The sequence below is a fragment of the Emericellopsis cladophorae genome (assembly GCF_022114955.1).
Source record: "Emericellopsis cladophorae strain MUM 19.33 chromosome Unknown NODE_43_length_196915_cov_126_952037, whole genome shotgun sequence".
Classification (NCBI taxonomy): domain Eukaryota; kingdom Fungi; phylum Ascomycota; class Sordariomycetes; order Hypocreales; family Bionectriaceae; genus Emericellopsis; species Emericellopsis cladophorae.
This window is the reverse complement of record NW_026250968.1, coordinates 77,526-99,969: the sequence shown is the minus strand read 5'-3', so window position 1 is coordinate 99,969 and position 22,444 is coordinate 77,526. Positions and strand designations below refer to the sequence as shown.

Genomic DNA, 22,444 nt, shown 5'->3' with positions numbered 1-22,444 from the left:
AATCGGATGGTTGAAGTGAAGGTGTGCTCGAGTGCCACTCGCGACCACCAGGGCAGCAAGATCGTGGTCGCTTGCGAATCTGCAAGGGCAATCGCTGAAGCACACCAAGGACCTGCCCAGCTTCCTATCGGCGCTGTGACGTAGCATCTAGGTGAGGGCAGGAGGTATCTGGGGATCAAGGCGCATAGCCGCAATGAGCACTTACTGGTCTGTAGTTGTCTGAGTTGTCCGCTACAAGGTAACGTTAGAAAGACTCGCATTCAAGATAGACGTGTCTAGCAGGGGACAGATCGAGACGACCGATGGCCAATTCTGAATAGAGAAGAAGTGAAGAGAAAAGAACACCTTGGAGGAAAGGTAAAGGACATGGAGGGAAGCAGTCGTATATGTGGTAAGCGTGGCTTCGCACAGCGTCTATATGCGGGTGGGGAAGGGGCGGGTGGAGGGGTGTGTGCAAGACCGCAGCGCCGGCAGGTGGACCTGGCACACGCTGGAGCAGGAAGCGTGCAAGGAAGGGGAAGGAGTTTTGTAAGGCGGCAAAGGCTTGCGATCCGAGATGGTGATAGAGGCCTCGAGCCTCGGATCTGGCCAAATCGAGGATGGGGTACAAAGCAGTGTACGCTCTCGAATGGGATCCAGACCGAGTTACATCAAGAAGTCGTATCACACTGGTGATTTTGGCGGCTCTTGCTGCGACCTATAGACCTCAATATGGACAAAAGATAGAGCACATGGCATGCCATGTCTTTGAAGGCGGGGTTCATCCCGTTTTCCTGATAAGGGCGCAAGTCGCACCCTACCCAACGTTCGGTTTGCCTTTGAAACCGCCGAAAGTGCTGGGTCGCGGCGCAAACTCAGGTAATGCAATGCTAGCAATGAAAATGAGGAAAAGACGCCACTGGGCGCCAGTTTTGGAAACGCAATGCACGGCATTTCTCGAGGCGCTTCGAGTAACAGGACTGGAGCGGAGTACATGACGGCGTGTGGACTTGACGTTGCGTAGGCATGCCCGCCAGTGCAATGAATGGATACGAGCCTTGCGACCCAGCTATGCTCTTGGTATGCGAGCAAATGCAGAGTGACAGGAAGCAACAGATCGTGGGTGGTATGTGCAAAGCATTGGGTAAACAATGGGAAAAGGGGAATGATACGTACCCATAGTGAGGATTTTCCTTCACAAATATCAACGAGGGTCTTGATTTGAAGCTTTATCTGCTCGATCACAGACCGTGCGCGTTGTTCGGGGATGACAAAGAAGCTCGTGCAGCTGGTGAACTGATGTCGTCGGAGTTGATAGCACAGCTGCAGTGCGGCTGCTCGGCGTATGATGCTGGTTTTGCTCTGCTTGCTCGGTCAGTATGGCTGCAAGTGACAACAGCAACAATGACAACCACATTAGCAACAGCAATAAGCACTTCGGCAATGATTCGAGTGAGACCACAGGTGCAGGCTCAACGTCAGACTTGGTTAGTGCTGGTGTGCGCCTGTGAAGGTAGTTTCGTTCCAGTACTCTGGTTGGTGTAGTGAGTGGGTGGTAGTGAAAATGGGGGGCACGTTGGTGTGCGAGGGGGAGGTCGGAGGGAACGTACGGGTTTCCAAAACGCCAGTGCTTGCTGATTCACTGTTTGAGCAGACTCAGGCTAGCCTGACTGCGATACAAGCAAGACTTTGCGGACGTGTTGGATCCCTCGCCAATGGGAACACTGGGTGAGATCAGTGCCTGGTCAGTGGCTTGAAAGTAATATAACCACGGCCGCCCCAGATGACGAGTCTTGGTGGCACTCGCTAGTGGTCAACTTCACCAGGTACAAACGTAGAGCAGCCTGTACAGACTGCTGCAGCTTCTGAAATGGAAACGTATCGAATAGCGAGGCGATGCAGGAGCACAAGGTGTGGTGGGATGGTTGACCGCGGCGTAGTGGCGCGCCGTAAGTACTAGCCAGTGAGGCTGGGACCTCAGGAATCAAATTTGGGCATTGGGATCGAAGGCAATAAGGAAACGTAGCCCGACTCACAAGTGTTGGGGCCTGGCTAGACGTACGCACACCTCTGTGCGAGACTACCACGATGCTCTTGAGCCCTTGAAATGCTGGAAAATGGAAGCGGGCTTCAGGGGTCGTCGATGGTCGTACCTCTAGGAAGTCGCGTCGGCACAGCTCGAAATGTGATGAGGACCAAGAGGAGGAAAAAGACGCGTGCACGCGGTCAGCCTGGACTGCAAAGCGTCGCAAGGGCGGGAAACCAATGAACGTTGCGTATGATGCCAGAAGCCCCGCACTTACATCACCTCAAGTCCTTAATCCAGCCTGTTCCTGGCAGTACCGACGCACTGTGCTGTACGTTATTCATCAAGGTACCTGGTGGAGGGAATGGACCAACTCAGCATTGACCTTCCCCAGAACCCAGTCTGGAACTTTTAATTTATTGACATGCCAATGGAAAGCTCGTGCGGCGCTTAGCGACGGGCGTTTGAAAAAGTCGGACTCCTGGCGCCGAGTTGCAAAAGAATGCCCGACGTCAAGAATCGCTAACAATCACGTGACAGCACAGCAGCTTGTGAGCCGGTTAGTATGGTATTAGATCAGTGGGCACCTTTGTCCTGATGATTAAGTTAAGAGGAGTCAAGAAGCAATGCGCGAAGTTGCGTTGTCAGGTAATTTTAGTCGTACTCTGTACCCAGAATGCGTATGGTTCTGCGGTTAACCGCCAATGGGCTTTACAGGTTTGCTCAGCCAGACAGTTAGCAATTCACGGATTCTGGAAGCTACACCACTGTGTATCGGACAAATTGACTACGCACAAGTACGGATAGGCAGACCCAACGTACTTGTCGTACGTACGTAGTACAGCTCGTAAGACAGATCTGCCAGTTTGGCCCACTGGCGGATGGCGTGTCTTATTATGAGCCACATGAAAAAAATAGAATGCACGGATACCTACGGAGTACTGCGGGTGATACGACCACTTCAGACCTTCGGAGTCTCATCCTGTTCGCAAGGGTACACACTCAACAAGCACGTTACCCCCAGCCCAGGCCTCGGTGCGTGAATGATGTGACACCATGCAGTGTGCTGCCCAATTGTATCCTCCAGACGGGGACCATAGGTCTCATGTCTTCCTCACACCGGTGAGTCTCATTGTAATACCTCATGCAGCTCAGAACCAGTGATTGCAATGTGATCCCGCAGTAGGCCCATGCACTCATGCAACTTGGTCGGGGACTGAAGCCCGCAGCCGCAGCTTCGGTCGAACGTGCCCCTCCTTGTGTACCTCATTGAATTGTCCAGCTGCCTGGTCAACAATCAACAGAAGGCTTCGAAAAAAATGATCGGGGTGGCAGGGATACTCTTATTCGCATTGTACCTTAAGCGTTGATTGGAAGCCGTTACAGCGCCGCCGTGCGGATAAACATACAGGTAATTATAAAGGTATTTATAGTGCGGTCCAACCCCTAAGCCATGTCGATAGATGAACTTACGCGAGAACGTAGTGAACAACACCAGAAAAACCCATCCTCACAGTATTCATACTCCCGGGCTCAGTGATTTTCATTGATCGCCGCCGACAGGTATAGCTCATGAATAAATTATGTGATCATAGAACAGGATTTGTACAAACATGACCAACGAAGCGATGTAGGGTAGGGAGACCCCCAAGTGCCCAGACAACGCGAAAGGTGGGATGAGGGCGGAATAAAGCCGTCGAATCTAGTGAAGTTCTAGTAGATGACGGTAGGTATCAATTGGCCTGCATCATCGTCAAGCCACCTCAAAGCTCAAGACGTGAATTAGGCTGCTAAGCCTAATTTCTCAATAAGCAGCCATTACCACTGCGTAAACAGCCACCATGGCCACAGCCCTACCCACGCGTACAGCAAAGCGCTGCTTTCGGACCACCCGCCCTCTGGCCTACAATCAGCACATCCATTCTCGTCGCGTCTTCCATTCATACGATCACCCGCCTCCGACTGGGCCCTTCGGAGCAACAGAGACGTCGATTCTCTCTGCAGCATACAAGCATGTGCCTGAGCATGGCTTCACTCACCGCGCACTGTCCTTCGGCGCACGCGACGCCGGCCTTCTCGACATCAGTCCAAGTGCTCTGCCTGACGGTGCATACAGCTTGATCCGCCACCACCTCTACACACAAAGATTGGCGCTGGCAGCAAAGAGCAGCGATATATTCCAAGGAGAAGATGCGCCGATTGGCGTAGGGGCCAAGGTTACAGCTCTGACGTGGGAACGGCTCATGGCTAATCGAGAAGTCATTCACCAGTGGCAAGAGGTAAGAAGCCCCGGATCGGACTATAGGAGTCTTGCTGACTTTGAACTACCTAGGCTCTTGCTGTGATGGCACAACCTAGCCACGCCTCGGCCTCCCTCAAAGAGCTTGCCATGCTATCGGACGAGATTTGGTATCTAGCTGGCGACACCGCGGTCGATCCGTCCTGGTACACCAAACGCGCGACTCTATCCATGATCTACAGCTCCACCGAGCTGTTCATGACGAACGACCACTCCCCCGACTATGTTGAGACCAACAAGTTCCTCAAACGAAGACTTGGCGGGGTCCAGTCTGTAAGCGGCACACTTGGAGCGATTGGGCAGTGGGTTGGCTTTACAGCGAGCGCAGGAATCAACGTATTGAGAAGCAAGGGCGCGAGGATATAATGGTTGTCTCGCGAGAGACTCTGTACATCATGTAGAAATCTTGTATTTGTGTAATAGCAACATGCATATGAACGGAACATAGGGTACCTGTCGCGACCCCTGAAATGCTACAAAACAACCGTGCACCAACGACTTGAACACCACAGAGTACGGAAAGAAGTCGCGAAACTGCACTCCCAAGGCAGCCCACCTGCGACACCCGTAACGCCATACAATGCGCCGCACCAGCTCATCCTGCAACATGGCGTGGAACCCCCTAGATCAGCCTCTGTTGACGAGGGTCCGTCAGCCTAGAAGACGTTAGCAAACATATTCACAGCAGTTGCAACAGCGCAACACTCACCGGATAATGTTGACATCCTTATCCATCCTTGCGCGACCCTCAATAGCATTAGGTGTAATGAGTATGTACTGACGGGACACTGACCGGCGGGCAGCGTCACACTGAGCAGTTTAGCCGATGATACATTCAGCCGTCAACACGTCAAGACTTACCAGTAAGTTAGTGCTCATCGCCCGGTTGACATTGTCCATGAAAACATCAAACTCGTCCAGGCATCGAATGGGTGATGAAACGGCCTCCCATATGGCAAGAAGCATACATATGGACGTGAACGACTTTTCACCTCCGGACAATGTCTTTGTGTTGCGCCCAGCATCGCTTTTGCGCGTTTCATCGGGCTCGACCCTGAGGTGTATTCTCCGATTTTTGTGATCGAGTTCGATGCCGCCACGGAACCCGCGTTCACTGAGCACAATGGTGAACTGATTGCGTACACGCGCACTGATTTGCCGTTGGAATTGTCGCCAGATTTCAAGACGTCGGCCCATGGCTCTCTTCAAAGAGACAATGGTCTCCTCCACATCTTGAGTCTGGGTCTTGATATCCTCATATCGCTTCACAGCCTCATCGCGACGCGCAAAAAGCTCCTCGTCAGAACCTCCAAAACGCTTCTCTCGAGCGGCAAGCTGTTCCTTGATCTTCTTGAAACGCTTCTCCAAATTTTGACGGGTTTCGCCATCAGGTATAGGAGGCCGCTCCTGGCACACCTTCTCGGCCTCCTCTGTGTATTCAGCAACCTGATTGACATATTGTTGACGCTTGACCTCGGCCCGGTCACGTTCCTGTACTGCCATGGCAGCCTGGTCGTAGGCAGCGTTCTTCGATGAAACAGCTACCTTTCGGGCATCATTCAGGCCGCGAACCTTGCCTTCTGCTTTGTTGACGCGAGCTTGGAAGTCTTTGCCTTCTTCCTTCAACGCTTCAACTTTCTTCTTTTCCTCCTGAACTTTGCCGGACAGAGTTTCCTTTTGAAGTCTCATATTGCCGTATTGCATGCCGACCTGCTCAGCTTCCTCATTGTGCTCTCGAAGAGTGGCCCTGAGGGTCTCCAGTCGATCGTCAGCGCCCTCGAATTGGTCCAACTCCTCTTCTATGCGCTGAATGTCAGCCTGTGCTTGGCGGATCTCTCGTGCCAAGCTCTGAATCGCCTGACTGTTGTCTGTTTCCTCGTTCCTCGCATTTTCTAGTGCTTTCTTCGCACCTTTCTGGCTGTGAGTCATAGCGATCAGATCATGGCCCAACTGGTCTATTGTCTCCTGCTGTAGAGCGACTTGGCGTTTTATATCTGTGCGCATGCGTGGCTGGCCGCTGACTATGGGTCCGGGTCTGTTCTCAGGTGGGCTGATTGGACTTGTGCTCTTGTTGCCTCCGCGATTCGTTAATCGAAGACCATGATTTCGTTTGTTGGCGCCATCGTGCAAACAAATGCATGCGCCTACGTTGCGCGGGGGAGCCTGGTTGAACATGACTTGTTGGGCACGAACACGGTCCTTCACCAAGATGATTTTCTCTACTGACGCGTTCATGATCAACTGGGTCCGGACCGTATCATCATCGAACTCCATGATGCGTAGAATTGTGTCGAAATCCTCGTCGGGCTCGTTGGTTGCAGTGTCCAGATGACCTTGATTCGATATGAAAATAGGGGGTGACTTATCGGTGTAACGGCCGATGAGTTTGCTTAGCTTGGTTTGGTCACCCTTGCTTCGCACAACAAAGCCGTTCAGAGTATCGCCTAATGTCTTCTCCAAAATCTTTGACCACTCTGGCTGCTTTAGTCGTATGAGTGAGCCCAGGGGCCCAACCGGCTTGTGAGCGAACGTGCCATCTTTGTGGATTGCATCGACGATTCTTTTCATCGCGTCGGAGTAGCCATCCATTGCACCACCGGAATTTTCCCTGAGGGCCTTGAGATGAGCTTTGGCTTCAAGAGTTTCTTTTTTCTTGGCGTTATAAAGCTTGTCTGCCTCTTGAAATGTGCGCTCCGTGACGTTGACAGCTTCTTTCAGGGCGGGCACACGTGCATTTGCCAGCGATTGTTGTTTGCGCATATCCTCCTCTCTTGTCTTCGCATTGTTGAGTTCCGAGTCTTTTTGCGCCCTCTCGGGGCCCGTAGATTCGCTGAGACGCTCCTCCTCTTGTTGGATGAGGTCTTTCGTTTTGGTTACGTTCTGCCCTGCGTTCTTTAGGCGGGTGTGCGCTGCTCTTTCCTCTTGATGTATATCAGCTAGCTCCTTCTTAGCTTTTTCGAGGATTTCCTCTGCCGCTGCAACCTTTTGCGAGAAGGTGGCCCCCTCTGCCACAACTTCTTCTCTGACCTGCTCCGCCCTGGCAATCTGCTGGTCCAAGTCCTCAAGGTTTTGAGAATTCGCATCACGTGCTTGCTCAGTTTCAAGCACTCGCTGCTCGCGTTCAGCTAGAATCTCAATCTTTTGCTTGAGTATGTTCTCCTGCTCCAGCACCTGAACCCAAGCAAGTTGACTTCGAAGGAATCGTGCCTTGGCGCGCAGATCGCCGTTCTGTTTGGCTAGCTCGGCTTGCCTTAGAGCTTCGTCCATATCCTTCTTCAAAACGGCGATTCTGTCCTTGAGCTCATCGCTGAGCTGTTCCGTTCGATCTAGCGTGTCTCTTGACATCTTGTAATCATTGTCCAATTGCTCGAGCTGCACGCCGGAGATGAAATACTTGTACTTCTGTGCAGGGCTTGCAGAGTTGAGGAATTGCCGAGCATTGTCCTGGGAGAGGACTGTCAGAGGATTGCTGATTTGTAGTGCATACCATTCTGAGATTTCGTCCACTTCCTGCTTCTTTGTCGAGATCACCTTCTCCGCCGCTGATTTGATTTTGAAGCCACTGGTCCCGGATTTGGAAAAGTATCGCTCGATTGTGATTGTGTCGCCGTAGAGGTCAGGCTGGTACGAGTCTGTTCCAGCATTTTTTATCCTGACGATGAGTTGGCCATGCTCCTGCCCTGCTCGGACGAAAGAACGCAAGCTACCTCCACGATTTGTATCACTGGCCTTGCCACCCAGGCAAAGCGTGATAGCTGTCAGCACGGCACTTTTGCCGCTGCCATTTTCGCCAACAACGAAGTTGATCAATGGGCCGAGCTCAACGTGAAGTCGGGTGTGGCACATGAAGTTGATACATGTAACAGATTCAATAATGCCGGACTCGGCTGCCGCATTTTGGCCAACTTGTTTCTCCCTTTGCCTTCTGATGGCCTGGGTTGCTCGGAAGTCGTCGTACTCGATGTTGTCTAGGTGGTGGAAGCCGGCATCGCGTTCGAACTCGTATTGGGTCTGTGGTGGGGACTGGGGCGCATTTGATAGCTCTTCATCTTCCTCCCCGTCTTCAGAGGCCAGACTCTCGTCATCAACTGGTCCTTGGTCCTTGTCTTGAACGTTGATGGATACTCGTGCCTTTTTCCGCTGTGCAGGGCGTCAGACAACGACCAGAATGGAGTCGGAATAACGACAACTTACAGAAGACTCCGGGCGCAAGGCCGAAGTAGCTTTGACAACCTCCTCACTTGTATCGCCGCCGTCATCGTACGTGCGCTTCCGGGGTGCCATGTTGTACTAAGCGTTGGATTCGGAGGGGTACGGAGAGCTGTGTAATGGCAAAGACGAGGGCATCTTTGGTTTGACAAAAACGCCTTTATGAGCTTCCTGGCATCGCCATTACTGTGACGTTGGGCAAGGACTCAAAGGTGGTCTTTGGCGGACGTGTCTGCGCAGGACTGAAGAGACGCGACGAGCGCGTCGGGGCAATTAACTGTGGTGGGACAAGCGTGACCGTGTCGTTTTTGACGGCAGGAGGGTGCTGTCTATAGGGTGAGCATTTTGGGCTCTAACTTGCGCATGGGAAGCTCAACAATCGGACGAGAACTTGCGTCGACTAGAATCACGGGCCTAAGTCTTTTTTTACCATTGCTGCTTTAGTTAAGAAAAGACGTCGACCATTTTCCGAGTTGACGCTTGGTTCTGGCAGGGACATCTTCAAGTTTGACCCTCAACGCAGCGTCGATGCACCTTCTCTTTTCGAGATAGGACAAGATGGAGAATTTCCCCCATGATGAGACCGCTGGTCATTCCGGGTTCGAGAGGGAGTTGCCTGAAGACACAGTTCAGTACCTGATCTTCATGATTGATGCCAGTGCTGACGCCCGATCTACTCTGGTAAAACTCGAGGCTTTACGCAAAGAAGCACTGAGTTTGTGTCAAGACCTGGCGACAGATTACATTTGGCAACGGGATCAGTTCAACTTGGAACTCATAAATGAGAATGGTACGAGCCCTTTCAAGCAAAGAATATGAATCACGCTGAAGCTGATGATTATAGGGCTCATTTACCTCGAAGGTCAGGTACAGTATGGCGACGCCGTGGAGGATGAGTGGTTGGTCGTTTATCTACTCAGGCGACTCACCGCCGCAAACCCCGACCTCTGGGTGCGAATCTTCGACACGGACGGCGAGTTTCTCCTGGTTGAAGCGGCAAACGTGTTGCCCAAATGGCTGAGCCCAGAGAATGACCAAAATCGTGTGTGGCTCCACGACGAGAAGCTCCTCCTCATCCCCTGCAGAGATGACTCGAAGCAGAAGTTGACCTTAAACGACGCCGTGAGATTCATCAAAGACAGATCATCTGAATTTATCCATTCGACATTCGTCGAGGCCGAGGCTTTCTATCGATTGGAGAAATACCCTGGTCAGATTCAGGACTCGTTGCACCACTCGCTGGTCACCGTACCGCGACGTCTAGCCTACATTGTGCACAGCTCACCGAGATCTGTTGCCCCGGCCGTCGAAGCGTTCTATCTCCGGGACGATATCAACTTGAAACCCATCCTTTCGTCGACGTCAACACTTACGTTCCCACCCGAGGACCTAGTTACTGTCAGTGTCCGGTTTAGCAAGGTCCTATACGCCCAACTTCGATCCCAACGCTTCGAAACACCTCCAAGGTGGCGACATCTACTCCCCAACTTAGGCGAAGGAGTGGAGACAGTTGCCACGGATGAAAGGACAAGAAGGTTAGAAAAAGGGATGAAGTTGACCTGCGGCTACGAGATCCTTGCAGCCAAAGCAGAGACAAGCAAGAGCCGTGTTGTGCGTGCGCTAGCGATTCTAATTGAGGACCTGAAAGAGGATGGAGACGGGATCCTGCCTTCCGACAAAGATATAGAGGCCTGGCCGGAAACAACGAGAAACGACCAGGAGACGTGGCTCGACATCAACTATGAAGATTTCGAGTGTGAGCTCAGCGGTCGAACACATCAAAAAGATACCCAGAATGATGACAAAGGGTTCGGTGATCCCAACGCAAAGGATAATCTGCGCAAGATTGTTTCTCGCTTTGAGGCTTTCTTGAATGACGAAACCGCTGGACCCGATGGGGCGGAAATGGACGAAATGGATTATGACGACGACGACGACGAATTGGCATCAGAGGATGAAGACAGTGATGAAGAGGATAAGGAGGTCAGCTTTGACGAAGAGGAATTCTCGAGATTGATGCGGGAGATGATGGGATTCCCGCCGATCTCAGGTACAACCACACGGAAACATGTCGACACCCAAGACCCAGCTTCGCCGCGGGCAGTAGAGACGGCGAATACTGGAGCTAAAGAAGAAGAGGAAGTAGGAGATGAAGATGACGATATTGAGGATATTAGGAAGATCACAAGTCAGTTGGAGGCTGAACTGCAGGGTCATGGTGCCCTCCACCTAGATCCTCCCACGAAGCGGTCAAACATTACGGAAGGCCGAGGGCAAGGGGAAGCAGTCGATGCTCAGGAGGACAGCGAGGATGAAGTCGATGTCGACTACAACCTAGCAAAGAACATCCTCGAGAGCTTCAAAAGTCAAGGAGGCATGGCTGGACCTACGGGTAACCTCCTCGGCATGATGGGAATCAACCTGCCACGGGACGAAGATGACGGAGAGGACGACGAGAGACCTACCACAAATAATACGAGAGATGGTGCTGCATAGCATGGAATGTGTTCCGGTCGTGTTCAACGGTATTCTATATACGTAACTATGTTCTTTCCGTGTTTACCTGTAGCGTATTCTCGCCATCGTGATGCTGATTCGACGTTTGTTGCATATATGCCAACTACCCCTTTTCTTCCTGCGCTGTCATAACATCAAGCTTTGCCAAGGCCTTTCTGAGCCTTGCCCACCACATATCCTCCTTTTGCGCACTGTCCGGAGTCCTGACGCCCTTGTGCTGCCTCGCAATTCCACGCATCGTGTGCACAATGTCGTAGAACAGCAGGCGAATGTGTGCACCCTGCGGGTCCTCCACAAGGTCTGCGTCACCCAGGGGGTCATCGGCACTGAATGCTGTGTTCATTCCCTTGGTCAGGTCCTCTGATGCCGTGTTGAGGAAGCAGGTTGCAAATAAAGGATCGCCAAAGACGAAATGCCCCCAGTTCTTTAAACCAGTCACTTTGACATCCGTCGAGAGGTTCCCGATGTTTCTAAACGCGTCATCTGCGCTCTCATCCTCAGAGGCATCGGAAACGCTAGGTCTCGAGCTTGCGTATCTTTTGCTTTCTTTACGTCGTAAAACCAAGACGTGGCTGTCTTCGCACCCGTCCACTGCCACTAAGCTCGGTCGTTTGACAACGTCGAACACAGGGCGAAAACGCTCAAAGGCGACATGTAGCTTGTAAGACGGTAGTGTGATTCGAGACTTTCCTGCTTCCTCCAACGCCGTGTAGAAGAGTTCTCCAAAGGCCTGGGACCATGATGGATATCCTATATCCGACCTCAAGTAGGTCCCTCCCACACTGTCAGAAAGCCAGGGCATGCTCGTATGCTCCGCCAGAACATGCGCTGTCGGGCCGAAGTAGCCAGTCGGTGAGATGTTCGAGGCAATCCGACGGAACAGCTGCCCAGTCTGCCAGTCGCAAGACATTCGCTCGCTCTGACTTAGCGCTTCTTCCAACTCCAGAATGCTTGTCCCCAGTGGCGGCTCGCTCAACATGATCTCGAAATCCATGCCTCTCTGTGTTGCACGGGTTGAGTATTCATGATGTAAGATTTTCGGAAAGAAATTTGTGAGGTGGTTCGTGTTCGTAACGTCTTTCTTGAAGTTAGTGGCTTCGGTGGGAGGCCAAGGACGAGAGGAGACCAGGGCGGCTTGGCCCCTATCCTGGGTTTTGCTTCGATACATTGGTAAAGACTGCAGCCAGCAGATGTTTAGGAGCTCTTGCGTGATAGAGCCCAGCTCATGTTGCAGCGGCCTCCGGTACCAGGATGGCAGATGAATCAGGAGCCGCCTGCCATCGACAAGACGGACACTACGTAGCATCTGCGCGTCTGTAGAAGCCGTGGATTCCACATCGACAACAGACAGCGAGGGGAAACGAAGACGGATGTGATCCTTGACTGCCTGCATGCTGTCATCGGGGTCATAGAAGCGAAGATATTCGGACTTTTGCGCGTGCTGTTGACAAGCATCGGACGAATCTGTATCTGAGATCGATAATAGGTCGTCATCCGTATCGTACATTAGTGCACAGTCGTCCGCCTGGAGAGACATGGCGGCGCTCGGAGACGACATCTCCGCGAGAACGATCATGGGTTTTGTGTTGGCGATACTAATGTGAAAGGCTGAGCTCCTCCGGTGGCGATGATCTGGGCGAAGAGACGCCGTAAGAAGTTTCTCCGAGCGGGCGGAGTGGAAGTGAAGTCCTTTACGACGAGATCCATGTGACTTGATTGACGATGCCGCTCTGTTGCCTTGGTGTCTCGAATCCTGGGACCGTGACACATTCGCACACGAGCAAGCTACGCAGAGCTGGTGAGCACTGGCTGTTGCAGTTGGCATATGAAAGTCGCTAGCCCCACGGGCAGTGCTCGGTAATAGTACTCAGTGTGGTTCGCGTACGTTGGGAGCTCATGCGGACAAAAGGAGAGAGAATACGACTTTGAAACGGAAGACTGTTGAAGGATGATGTGAATGTCGAAGTTGGTTGGCCAGCTACTGACTTGCTGGCCTCCTCTTTGATATGATAAGTTGATAGCTTGGCATGTAATTAGATGCCGAAGCGGTCAGGGGCCGGAAGGAAGATATGGCAACAACGGTGAGAAACCAGGGTACTTTGTGCAGCGACTCTGCGTGGACAAGTAGATGGCGCCTAGTAGCGAGACGCATGATGCCCGAGAACCCATGGTGACGCTAAGGTGGGAGACGTTCAAGGCGACTAGAGTTTTCAAGCGACCAGAAGCGAGCCAGCCAAGCGAGACTCTCGACCCCAGACACGGGAGAGCAGCCTTAGTTTCGCGAAGCGCACAAGCAAAGGCTCTAGATTCACATACGCTACTGAATCAGTCTGCTAAAATTAGTCATGACGCTGGGCAGATGCAAAACTACTGTGCTTTGGTACTCGTCAAGGTCGAGAGCTGTGACATCGTGGCTGGCGGCGTGCACAAGAGCCGTCGATCAAGAGGGTATAAGCTCCGTTGTGTGTTCAATGTAGCCCGAGCCGGGCTCGACTCATTGCGTAAAGGTAGCAGCTCCGCTTTCCCAATCGTCAAAACGGTCGGCCCATGTGCCTTTGTGCTCGTGGAGCTTGGAGCGGCAATGGCGAAGATCGAGCACGATCCTACTGTCAACCTATCGCGGTCCAACAAAGTGCGGAACTCTTCCGTCAAACTATTTGAAAGAAGCTATGAGGAAGATTAATACTGCATATCGAACGATCGAGGTCAAGAATTTTTCGGTCAACGTCCGGGAGGCGTTATGATGAGGTTGAGCGCTGGCAACTGAGGATGAGGTTATTGTTTGTGACTGAAGACGTTGCGTTTTAGTTCCAGTCATTTGCAGAAATAAGCGAGTCGGGCCGCTCGTGATTGGCTTGTTTAGCGAGCTGGATCGGCCACGGCTGCCTAGCAATTAATGAATGGGGAAGGTGCCAGGAGGCGGCGTGCTTGCGATTTTCAGCGAAGACTAGACCAGAATGTTATGCCGATGTTTCATTATTTCTTCGTACTCGCATTGTAAGAAAATGTCGCTCTCACAGACTCAAGTTCATACAGTCTCGCCAGTACTTATAGTGTGTTGTCCCTGTAAGAATAGACTGCACAAACATGGATACTTTCATGCCTTCGTGGGTATAACTGCCGCCTGAATCCACTCCTACTTCATAGTCCTACACATTCCACCTGCACGCAACGCCTTGCTGTCTGGTAATGTTTGTATATCGAGAATAGATTTACTTCTACAGCTCTCGTGTTATTTCTGCTGTGAAGAAGAACATATTGAATACTGCAGGCATCGCCGGTCCGAAGCCTACGTCGACGCTGTGGTCTCTTCCTTCGCTTGGAGATCAGCGCCGGGCGTCTTCTTCTCGGCTCCCATGCGATATAGCTCGTTCACGTTGTAGCGCTTGAGACTCTCCCACTCCACGCCATCAACGACCGACATGCCGCAGAACATCTGTCAAAGTTAGTCGGAAAGACTCCGCGCGAGGCCCGACCGCAGAATCAGCCGCACACGACACGTGGACATACCTGATAGATATCGATCAATATGACCTTATCCGGCTCAGTGAGATTGACCTTGTGACTCGAACCAGGGAGCTCTGCCACCCTCTTGATGACAATGTCGCGATTCAATGTGAGATGGCTTCGCATACTGGGACGAATGGCGTATGTCGGGCGAAACGCCTCACCTGACGGCTCTGCCGCCTTTGTTGTCGTAGGTTCCGTGTCGTTGGCGGCCTCACCTCCTGGGGCTGATGCGTCCGCATCGGTACTAGGATCCTCGCTAAGATCCTCGCCGCCGTTGTTCAACACAAAGTGCGGCGCCATGACCGTTGTCGCCAGCTGCACAAGGCCCTTTTCCGTAGCCTTGGCCATGTCCGTGATAGGCGTCAACCTGTTGACGTACTTTGTCTTCCTGCTCATTACATCCTTGCAGTCGCGTGCGTCCTGGCATATTTTACGCACAAACTCGACCGGGTCGATCGGTTGCGCCATTCGCACAAACATTAAGCATTCGACATCGGCGTGCACCACCACAAAGGTCTGCCCGGTCTTGGGCTTGCCTGGCTTCAGGTCGCTGAGCTCTTGCTCTATGGACGCCTCAATGTCCTGGTGCGCATCCTCGTCCTCCTCATCGGGCTCCGACTGTCGCTTGATGCCATACATGGTCTCGCCGTACTGGCAACGGTCATCAGTCTTCTGCACTTTGAGCTTGTAGAGTGAGACGAACCTCTTCACAGAGATCGACAATCTCCCTCTGCGCCTTGTACTTCATGTTGCGCGCATATGTGAACCACACCCCCCGGTCACCGACCGTTAATGATTTGCCAATGGCCACGTTCTTCGCCAGCTTGGCTTGCTGGTGAGGTGTCTTCCACTTTCCGGAGCCAACGCCGCCCTGAGAAAGAATGAGCTAGAAATTTAGGAGCAGTCATCAAAATGCCATCGAACCTTGCTCTTCTTAGGGGCAGAGCCGTTGGAGCCACCCGGTGGCTGCTTGCGCTTGTTGTCGCCCATACTGGACAGATGCTAACAGGAATCGCGCGAGCGGTAGACGTGGCGAGGTAATTGGCGAAGAGGATGATGAGAAATTGGGCGGTGCGGTTGCTCGCTCTACTGATGATGGTTAGGTCATGAGTTTGCATGCAAAAGGTGGAAATCCATGAACCCGCCTGAGATATCTTTTGTGGGTCGCCTGCGTTACCTACGCGAGCATACCGAACTTCTTCATTCACATTGAAATTCCCCGTTGAGGAGCACGCGAGTTCTACAACACCAGGGCGACAGTTGCTGACAGCTTTGACCATTCGTCAATTAATTAGTATACATCCTTCCTAGGCTATTACGTGCTATCGTAAAGAGTCATCTCCTTTCTCCTATTCTCTCTGCGCGTTGTTTTTCGCGCTTGCTTCAGCAGTCATCACCAGCGCGCGCGGCGCGTCTTCTTTCGGCATGTACAACTCGACAAACTGGAGGCATTCGGCCGCATTGAACGCATCATCGGTCAGGAGATTGTTGAGCTCGTCCTTGGTCTTGACCGTGAACGTGCGAGAGGTCTTGCTACCTCCAAACACGTCGACCAGAGCCTTAAAGTCCCATTGCGAAATGTCGTTATAGGTGGCCTCCATGCCGTGGATGAAACGCTCAATGGTGAAGCCTTCGTTGCAGATGACGAATCTGATCATTTGTGGTTAGCTGCTGCCCGCCCCAAAACCAAAAAGCAAACTTACATGATGGGCTTGAGACCCTGGCGGATCATCGTGCTCAGCTCTTGGGCTGTCAATTGGAACGACCCATCGCCGACGAAGAGTATCGTGCGGCGACGATCACCCAAATCTTTGGCAGCCAGTGCCGCACCTTGGCAAGCGCCGACCGACCATCCGATGCTGCCCCAAAGAACCTGACTGAGGGCTGTGACGCCTTCTGGGAACTTGGTATCCCAGATGCCAAAGTTGGCTGTGCCCGTCTCCGTGACGACAATGTCCTTTGCCTTCAGGAAGTGGCCGACGCGGGGCCAAAGCCAAGCCTGCGTGATGGTCTGTGACCCATCATCGGTCTCGTTCACCTGGGTCGAGACCGTTGGGCTTGGGTGAACAGCCAAGTCGCTGGCCGAGACCTGGTTGATGACCTTGCGAAGGACGCCCCTCATGCGAACACTGGGGTACACAGAATATCTGACAATGCAATGGTCGCTGTGGAGGTCGATGGTATTGAGCTGCGAGGTTCGGTATGTGAAGCCTGACGTGTTGAAGTCACTCTGGGCTAGCTGTTAGGACGCAGTTGCAGCCAATGGCGCCGAGCTACTTACCTTCAAGGCACCAATGGTGATGATCAGATCAGCGGCACTGACGGCTTCCTTCACATCGGGATGCGATCCATCACCAGCGTACACACCTCCATAGTTTGGGTGTGTTTCATTGACGGCGCTCTTGCCCATGGGCGTTACAAACACCGGCAGATTCGTCTTCTCGACGAGATCATGTACTTCATTCAGCACACGGTGTCGAATCGCGCAGGCATCGGCAAGGATGATGGGTCGCTTGGCCGCACGGAGATACTTGAGAACCACGTCCACCACATAGTCCTCCTTTTCTGGCTCGTTGGAAGGCTCCGTCAAGTCAATGGGCTTGTCGAGTCTCGCGCCCTCGATTTTAGCCTGTACCATGTCTGTAGGCAGCATGATGTACACTGGCCTTGACTGGAGCTGGCACTCTCGCAATGCATGGTCAATTTGGTCGGCGACCTCGGACGGATGATTCAGCTTGGCGACATTGACCGAGATTGACGCGTTCATGTTGGCAAAGACGTTGAAATCTCCGTTGCCCAGTGTGTGGTGAAGCAGCATGCCGTTTCGCTGGGACAAGGTGGAAGGGCAGCCGACAATGTGGACGACTGGAATCATCTCTGAGAAGGCGCCTGCAATACCGTTGATGGCCGAGAGCTCACCGACGCCAAACGTCGTGATGAGAGCCGAGATTTTCTTAACGCGGGCATACCCATCGGCGGCGTACGCTATGATTGTGAGAATGGCCCTGCCGTGACTCTTCGAGTGGACTCACCTGCATTGAGCTCATTAATGCTGCCGACCCAGTTGAGACCACATCCTGGGAGGTAGTCGAGCGCAACGAGATTATAGTCTCCAGGTACACCATGGACCGAGCGGACACCAGCTTCGTGAAGTCGATGGAAGAGATACTCTGCCACATCCACAGGCTTCTTGAGACTTTGCGTCCTGATGTCAGCCATTGTTGGTACGTGTGCCTAGGACTGCTCCAGCGAGAAGGTAAAGTGACGGGCAGGGTACTATAAACACGATTAAACGGAAACTTGATCAACGACTTGACTTGGCAAGAGCTTCCGATGAACGCTTGCTAAACGGGAAAAAAATCATCCACACGTCTGGATTAAGATACCATCAAATTCCAGACTGGCAGTGCCCCGTCCATGCCGGACGAAGCAATGCAGCTCGGAGCTGGTGTGGGCCGCTATGACTTCCCTGAGCTATTGGTGATGTAATCGCGGTACCACGGCGTGTTGGGCCTCACTTTATCGACTCGTACCTCACTGGTTGATTGAAGCTTGTGAAATCAATAGAAAAGAGGGGTCAAACCGCATGTGAGCCCATTTCTAGTATGTCGTAACAGCCGAGCCCATCATCACAAATTAAAGTGGCGCTATTTCAATCGTACCAGCTACACATGTGCATGTGTCTCGCGAGGGTCCTGAACATACCTTATGATACTTCTCGTTATCGTGAATGCCAAGTGCATGAGCAGAGTTGAGTCAATGCCATTGTGGTCTAATAGTAAGAACAATGATGGTACAGACGCTTCCATATACATATGGTCCAGTCATCAGTGTCTCCCCAAATAGCCGTCTACAGGTCAATGTACAGCATTTATCCGTCTAATGGAATAACAAAGCTGAGCACGCAGGTTCGTGGTACCTGAGCTTAGCGACCACACTGGCACCACGTCAGTCACAGCTCCCATCTTTAGGGCCCGTCACCCAACGCTCCTCCCATTTGCCGCAGTCAAACGTCGGCTTGCCCAGCTTGACATTGACATCGTTGTGTGCCTTGCACATCCAGTCTCCCAGTTCATTTCTACTCCCCGCCTTGGGCGCGCTCTTGGTGATGTACCCTTGGAAATCTTCCGCGCATACCCAGCAGGGGTACAGCTTCGAGAAGAGCTTGACGAACGACACGACGTCCGACTGCTGCGACGTTGTCGGTTTATCAGGATATGTAGCGGCGATGGAGTGTAGAAGAGTCCACGAGCAGCGGCCCAGGGTTTCGACGTCTGGTGGGCACTCGACTTTGGGTTTCTTGGACTGTTTGGTGGCTTGAGCGGCGAAGGCGGAGAACGCCGATTTCGAATTGCAGGGGCGACAGCTGGTCACTTCGTTCAGTTGAGTAGCACTTGGGGTGAGGGAGGACCCTTACGGCTTGCCGTCCTTGTCTACGATGGTGCCATTCGGTAGCCTGGTGTATGGTGCGCCAGCTGAACCTCCAGCAGTCGAGGTCGTCGCCTTGGCGTCACCTTGCTGGTCTTTATCCTCAGGAGCCATATCGTCCCCGGATTTCTTCAGCGAGTGTCTAAAAGAAGGATGTTGCCATATGTGAAATTCCTCGGCGCGAATGCATTGGTAAGCTCAAAACTTCGGAGCCGAAGATTCAAGGTGATGATGATATCTTATCGATAAGGCTGACACCGCTGCTGTCTTCCGAACCCCGAACCCCGACAGCCGGCTGACCCTCAGACTTGATGCTCCCTTTGCCTATGGTCCTTGCTTGAAAAAGGGGCCAGCCACTGCCTACTTCGTCTCGCACAAGATGGTACCTGCTCATGCACGGGACAATAGCACGGTAATCCCAGTCTTGTTGTTGAAGACCGAGAGTATTCCCACGGATGCATACCGAGAGCTCTTCTCGTCGGCGGCTGATCCAGTGTTTGACCCTCGATTCGTGCCTGTCCTACAGCATCGCTTCGAGGATACGGGCCTGGCGAACTTTGAGAATCTCATAAGCCACAAGCAGATTTCGGACGATGTTGTGTCCAAGTACGGTGGGATCATCTTCACATCTCAACGTGCTGTTGAAGCTTTCACCAAGCTTGTCAATGAGAGCACAGGTATTGCTGTCCTGAGATACCGTTGTCAAGATCAATACTGACTTCCAAAGTATCGCTAGATTGTTTACAAACAGTACCTATATATAGCGTCGGCCCTGCCACCACCCGTGCTCTAGAGGCGATACCGCTCCCCCTGCGTATTTTTGGCTCGCACACTGGCAATGGCGAGGCGCTCGCGCACTACATGCTGGAGCATTACGCAGGATGGTACCCTCGGCGAAAGACACTGCCATCTTTATTGTTCCCAGTGGGAGAGCAGAGGCGGGACATAATCCCCAAGACGCTGATGGATCCAAGCCTTCCATGCCATAGGAGGATAAACGTTACGGAGGAAGTTGTGTACGGGACTGGCGTGATGAAAACTTTTCCGGAAGACTTCAACGGCATCTTGGAACAAACAAAAGATGCCTCAGAGAGATGGGTCGTTGTTTTTTCACCCACAGGCTGTGACGGCATGCTCAAGGGGTTAGGTATCCTAGATCCACAAACGGGACAGGCGCTGCCGACGGAGGAGAGGAGATCAAGGACATACGTGGTCACGATTGGGCCGACGACGCAGCAATTCTTGAGAGACAGCTTTGGTTTCGAACCAGATGCCAGCGCTGAGAAGCCCTCTCCCCAGGGCGTCTGGGAGAGCATACAGAATCACAGGAATTCGCGAACACGGTGAATACAAAAAAAAAAGGGGGGCTGTCTGTCTGCGCATTCTCTGCTTGTAGATGAACATTCGCTGTATGGTGCGGGTATCATTATGCTCAACAAACTAAAGGAGCTCCAGTCTTCTCTGTTTGTACCTTTTGTCTCATCCTCCATGTACTCATCTTTAGCTCCCAATTTTGATGGGGAGATGCCTTTTTTTTACGCTTCAAAACGCCAAAGTCCCAATGATGCGCCATCCCAAGCAAAATCCAAACGACGCACGAAATCCCAAGGTAATAGCTTACGATCGTCCAATAGCCCACAATTCGACGCCAAGCACACCAAACTTCTCGCCCTCGTCACTCAAAGGCTCATTTCCAAAAGTCTCGGATCGTGAGCTGTGGCCCATCCCTAGGGCATCATCGAGCCAAAGGCCATAGTGCCCGCCTCCAGAGCCCACGCTCAGGAAACCGTGCTCGCAATTGATGTAGAAATCGTTGAGGCCACTGTAGGGAAAGGCCTTGAAGCGAATGGTCTCGCTCGGGGTGGGCGAAGCAGTCGGCCGATCCGGGCTTGAGGGAGGCGGGGCAAGAGTCGTGTTGCGGGTGAGGCTCGTCGTGTCCGCCGAAGGGGGCGGCGGCAGCGAGGCAAGCGTGGACGCTCTCCAGAGGAAGCATTCGCCGTTGCCAAAGTAGCTTGGTGCTGGATGTGGGTATTCGCTCATGTATGCTCCAAATGTCTATTGCTCCCCGTTTACGTTAGTCATTGCGTGAAGAACCATCCAATGATGGAGCACGTACCGCGCCCTCTTGATCTCTAACTACGAGGACGAAGCCTGTGCGGCTGCGCTCGTACCGTCGAGACTTAAGGTACAACGTTGCCAGGCTGGCGCCATCCTGCTCCAGGCTGTACACCAGACTCCAATCGTCCACGATGCGTAATCTCTCGGGCAGCATGGCTCTGACCTCCTCCGCGACCGCACAACTAAGCAACCGTGCTGTGTCAGGCGTTCCCTCCTTGTAACCGTGCAGGACCAGAGGGTCGAGCGGCGGTGGGCGGAACGGACTGGCTGTGCGCATGACAGGCGGTCGGAAGACGTCGTTGATACCGTCTTTCGCCTCAGACTCTGTCTGCGGTTGTGCATTAAACATGCTGTCGAGCTGGCTCGCAAAGGACTGCGAATCCTCGGCGGAGAAGCGTCGGATCAGTCCCCACATGCTGGATAGGTAAGACTGCGAGGAAGAGTCGGTTTGCTGCTCGGAGCGAGGGCCTGCGGGCAGGGAGGAAGGTGACGCTGGAGTTTGGGCACCGGAGGAGGGAGGTGTGCTGGGGGAGTCGGTTCGGGATGGAGTATTCATGGAGTTTCTTTGCGCCTATTGAGTGTCGAAAGTGTTCTTTGAATGCGTAGCCCGAGGTACCGGGTCAGTGTAATGCTAGTTAATAATGCTAAGGCTCAAGGAATAGGTTGGTTCAATTGCGGCGAAAAAAAAGGACAGTCCGCAGCCCGAAGCTTGCGAGCTGAAAATAACAAAACAAAGAGAGAGTCAATTGCGAGGTGAGGTGGTGTATCGTGTTAATGAGACAGAGCCGACGAGGCTGACGTAGGAGTTGTTCCATCAGAACATGGCATGTCCTAATCCGGTCGCGATAGGCAACCTCCGCCGAGAGCCGCGCTGCTAACAGCTGTTGTGGTCCCTGTTAGTCGGGCGCCGCGTGCCAGTGTCACTTCGGCCTTTCGGACTTTGGAGGACGCAGTCTCGCACCGCTAGCCAAAAGATTCGTCGCGCCCTGGCGTAGTTAGTTTTCTTCGCTCTCCACGTAGATGGTAGTTTCAATCTCAGATTAACAGAATGTCAATTCCATACTCTCGTGTTTTCTGAGAAGACCGTCCGCCTGGCCAGGTCGCGCCTCAACGAGTGAGCATGTCGGTCTCGGTCCATCGGCTCTGCGGACTCCGGTGAGACCGAGTTCAGTCAGGAAGCATACATCCTGACGCTTCTACAACTACAAGTCACTGTCACTCAAGAGTCTGCCAGATCGACGCTGAAAATCAATTTAATTGTTCGTCGGCGCTCCCTTTATCCTGCGATGAGATCGCGCGGTCTGCTTCTCTCAAACCCAGGTGGTGCCTTTCCTGCAAGATCTCCCCGTTCCCTGGTA

General features: G+C 52.8%; 9 protein-coding genes across 9 annotated transcripts; 3 read left to right on the top strand and 6 right to left on the bottom strand.

Annotated features, from left to right (window-relative positions):
- Positions 1-3,846: 3,846 nt before the first annotated feature.
- On the top strand, positions 3,847-4,647 carry J7T54_007709 (Ubiquinone biosynthesis protein-like protein; the record flags this gene model as incomplete). The annotated part of the gene is made up of 3 exons (XM_051508382.1): positions 3,847-4,284; positions 4,338-4,577; positions 4,633-4,647. 3 exons carry the CDS (start codon positions 3,847-3,849, stop codon positions 4,645-4,647), a joined length of 693 nt encoding a protein of 230 aa, XP_051360522.1.
- A 279-nt stretch (positions 4,648-4,926) lies between these two features.
- Positions 4,927-8,588, bottom strand: J7T54_007708 (Chromosome segregation ATPase; the record flags this gene model as incomplete). The annotated part of the gene is made up of 4 exons (XM_051508381.1): positions 4,927-4,960; positions 5,014-5,114; positions 5,166-8,444; positions 8,499-8,588. 4 exons carry the CDS (start codon positions 8,586-8,588, stop codon positions 4,927-4,929), a joined length of 3,504 nt encoding a protein of 1,167 aa, XP_051360521.1.
- Positions 8,589-9,071: 483 nt separating this feature from the next.
- Positions 9,072-11,009, top strand: J7T54_007707 (uncharacterized protein; the record flags this gene model as incomplete). Its single annotated transcript, XM_051508380.1, has 2 exons — positions 9,072-9,303; positions 9,358-11,009. 2 exons carry the CDS (start codon positions 9,072-9,074, stop codon positions 11,007-11,009), a joined length of 1,884 nt encoding a protein of 627 aa, XP_051360520.1.
- A 124-nt stretch (positions 11,010-11,133) lies between these two features.
- J7T54_007706 (uncharacterized protein) lies at positions 11,134-12,606 on the bottom strand (the record flags this gene model as incomplete). The annotated part of the gene is made up of 2 exons (XM_051508379.1): positions 11,134-12,030; positions 12,325-12,606. The coding sequence occupies 2 exons, from the start codon at positions 12,604-12,606 to the stop codon at positions 11,134-11,136; spliced, it is 1,179 nt and encodes a 392-aa protein (XP_051360519.1).
- A 1,713-nt stretch (positions 12,607-14,319) lies between these two features.
- On the bottom strand, positions 14,320-15,530 carry J7T54_007705 (tRNA acetyltransferase-like protein; the record flags this gene model as incomplete). The annotated part of the gene is made up of 4 exons (XM_051508377.1): positions 14,320-14,466; positions 14,541-15,191; positions 15,244-15,411; positions 15,465-15,530. The coding sequence occupies 4 exons, from the start codon at positions 15,528-15,530 to the stop codon at positions 14,320-14,322; spliced, it is 1,032 nt and encodes a 343-aa protein (XP_051360518.1).
- A 359-nt stretch (positions 15,531-15,889) lies between these two features.
- J7T54_007704 (pyruvate decarboxylase) lies at positions 15,890-17,759 on the bottom strand (the record flags this gene model as incomplete). The annotated part of the gene is made up of 4 exons (XM_051508376.1): positions 15,890-16,190; positions 16,244-16,770; positions 16,822-17,525; positions 17,573-17,759. The coding sequence occupies 4 exons, from the start codon at positions 17,757-17,759 to the stop codon at positions 15,890-15,892; spliced, it is 1,719 nt and encodes a 572-aa protein (XP_051360517.1).
- A 729-nt stretch (positions 17,760-18,488) lies between these two features.
- On the bottom strand, positions 18,489-19,082 carry J7T54_007703 (uncharacterized protein; the record flags this gene model as incomplete). The annotated part of the gene is made up of 2 exons (XM_051508375.1): positions 18,489-18,906; positions 18,958-19,082. The coding sequence occupies 2 exons, from the start codon at positions 19,080-19,082 to the stop codon at positions 18,489-18,491; spliced, it is 543 nt and encodes a 180-aa protein (XP_051360516.1).
- Positions 19,083-19,347: 265 nt separating this feature from the next.
- J7T54_007702 (Retrovirus-related Pol polyprotein from transposon TNT 1-94) lies at positions 19,348-20,315 on the top strand (the record flags this gene model as incomplete). Its single annotated transcript, XM_051508374.1, has 2 exons — positions 19,348-19,645; positions 20,089-20,315. The coding sequence occupies 2 exons, from the start codon at positions 19,348-19,350 to the stop codon at positions 20,313-20,315; spliced, it is 525 nt and encodes a 174-aa protein (XP_051360515.1).
- Positions 20,316-20,585: 270 nt separating this feature from the next.
- J7T54_007701 (Oxidation resistance protein-like protein) lies at positions 20,586-21,501 on the bottom strand (the record flags this gene model as incomplete). Its single annotated transcript, XM_051508373.1, has 2 exons — positions 20,586-21,023; positions 21,085-21,501. The coding sequence occupies 2 exons, from the start codon at positions 21,499-21,501 to the stop codon at positions 20,586-20,588; spliced, it is 855 nt and encodes a 284-aa protein (XP_051360514.1).
- Between the last annotated feature and the right edge of the window lie 943 nt (positions 21,502-22,444).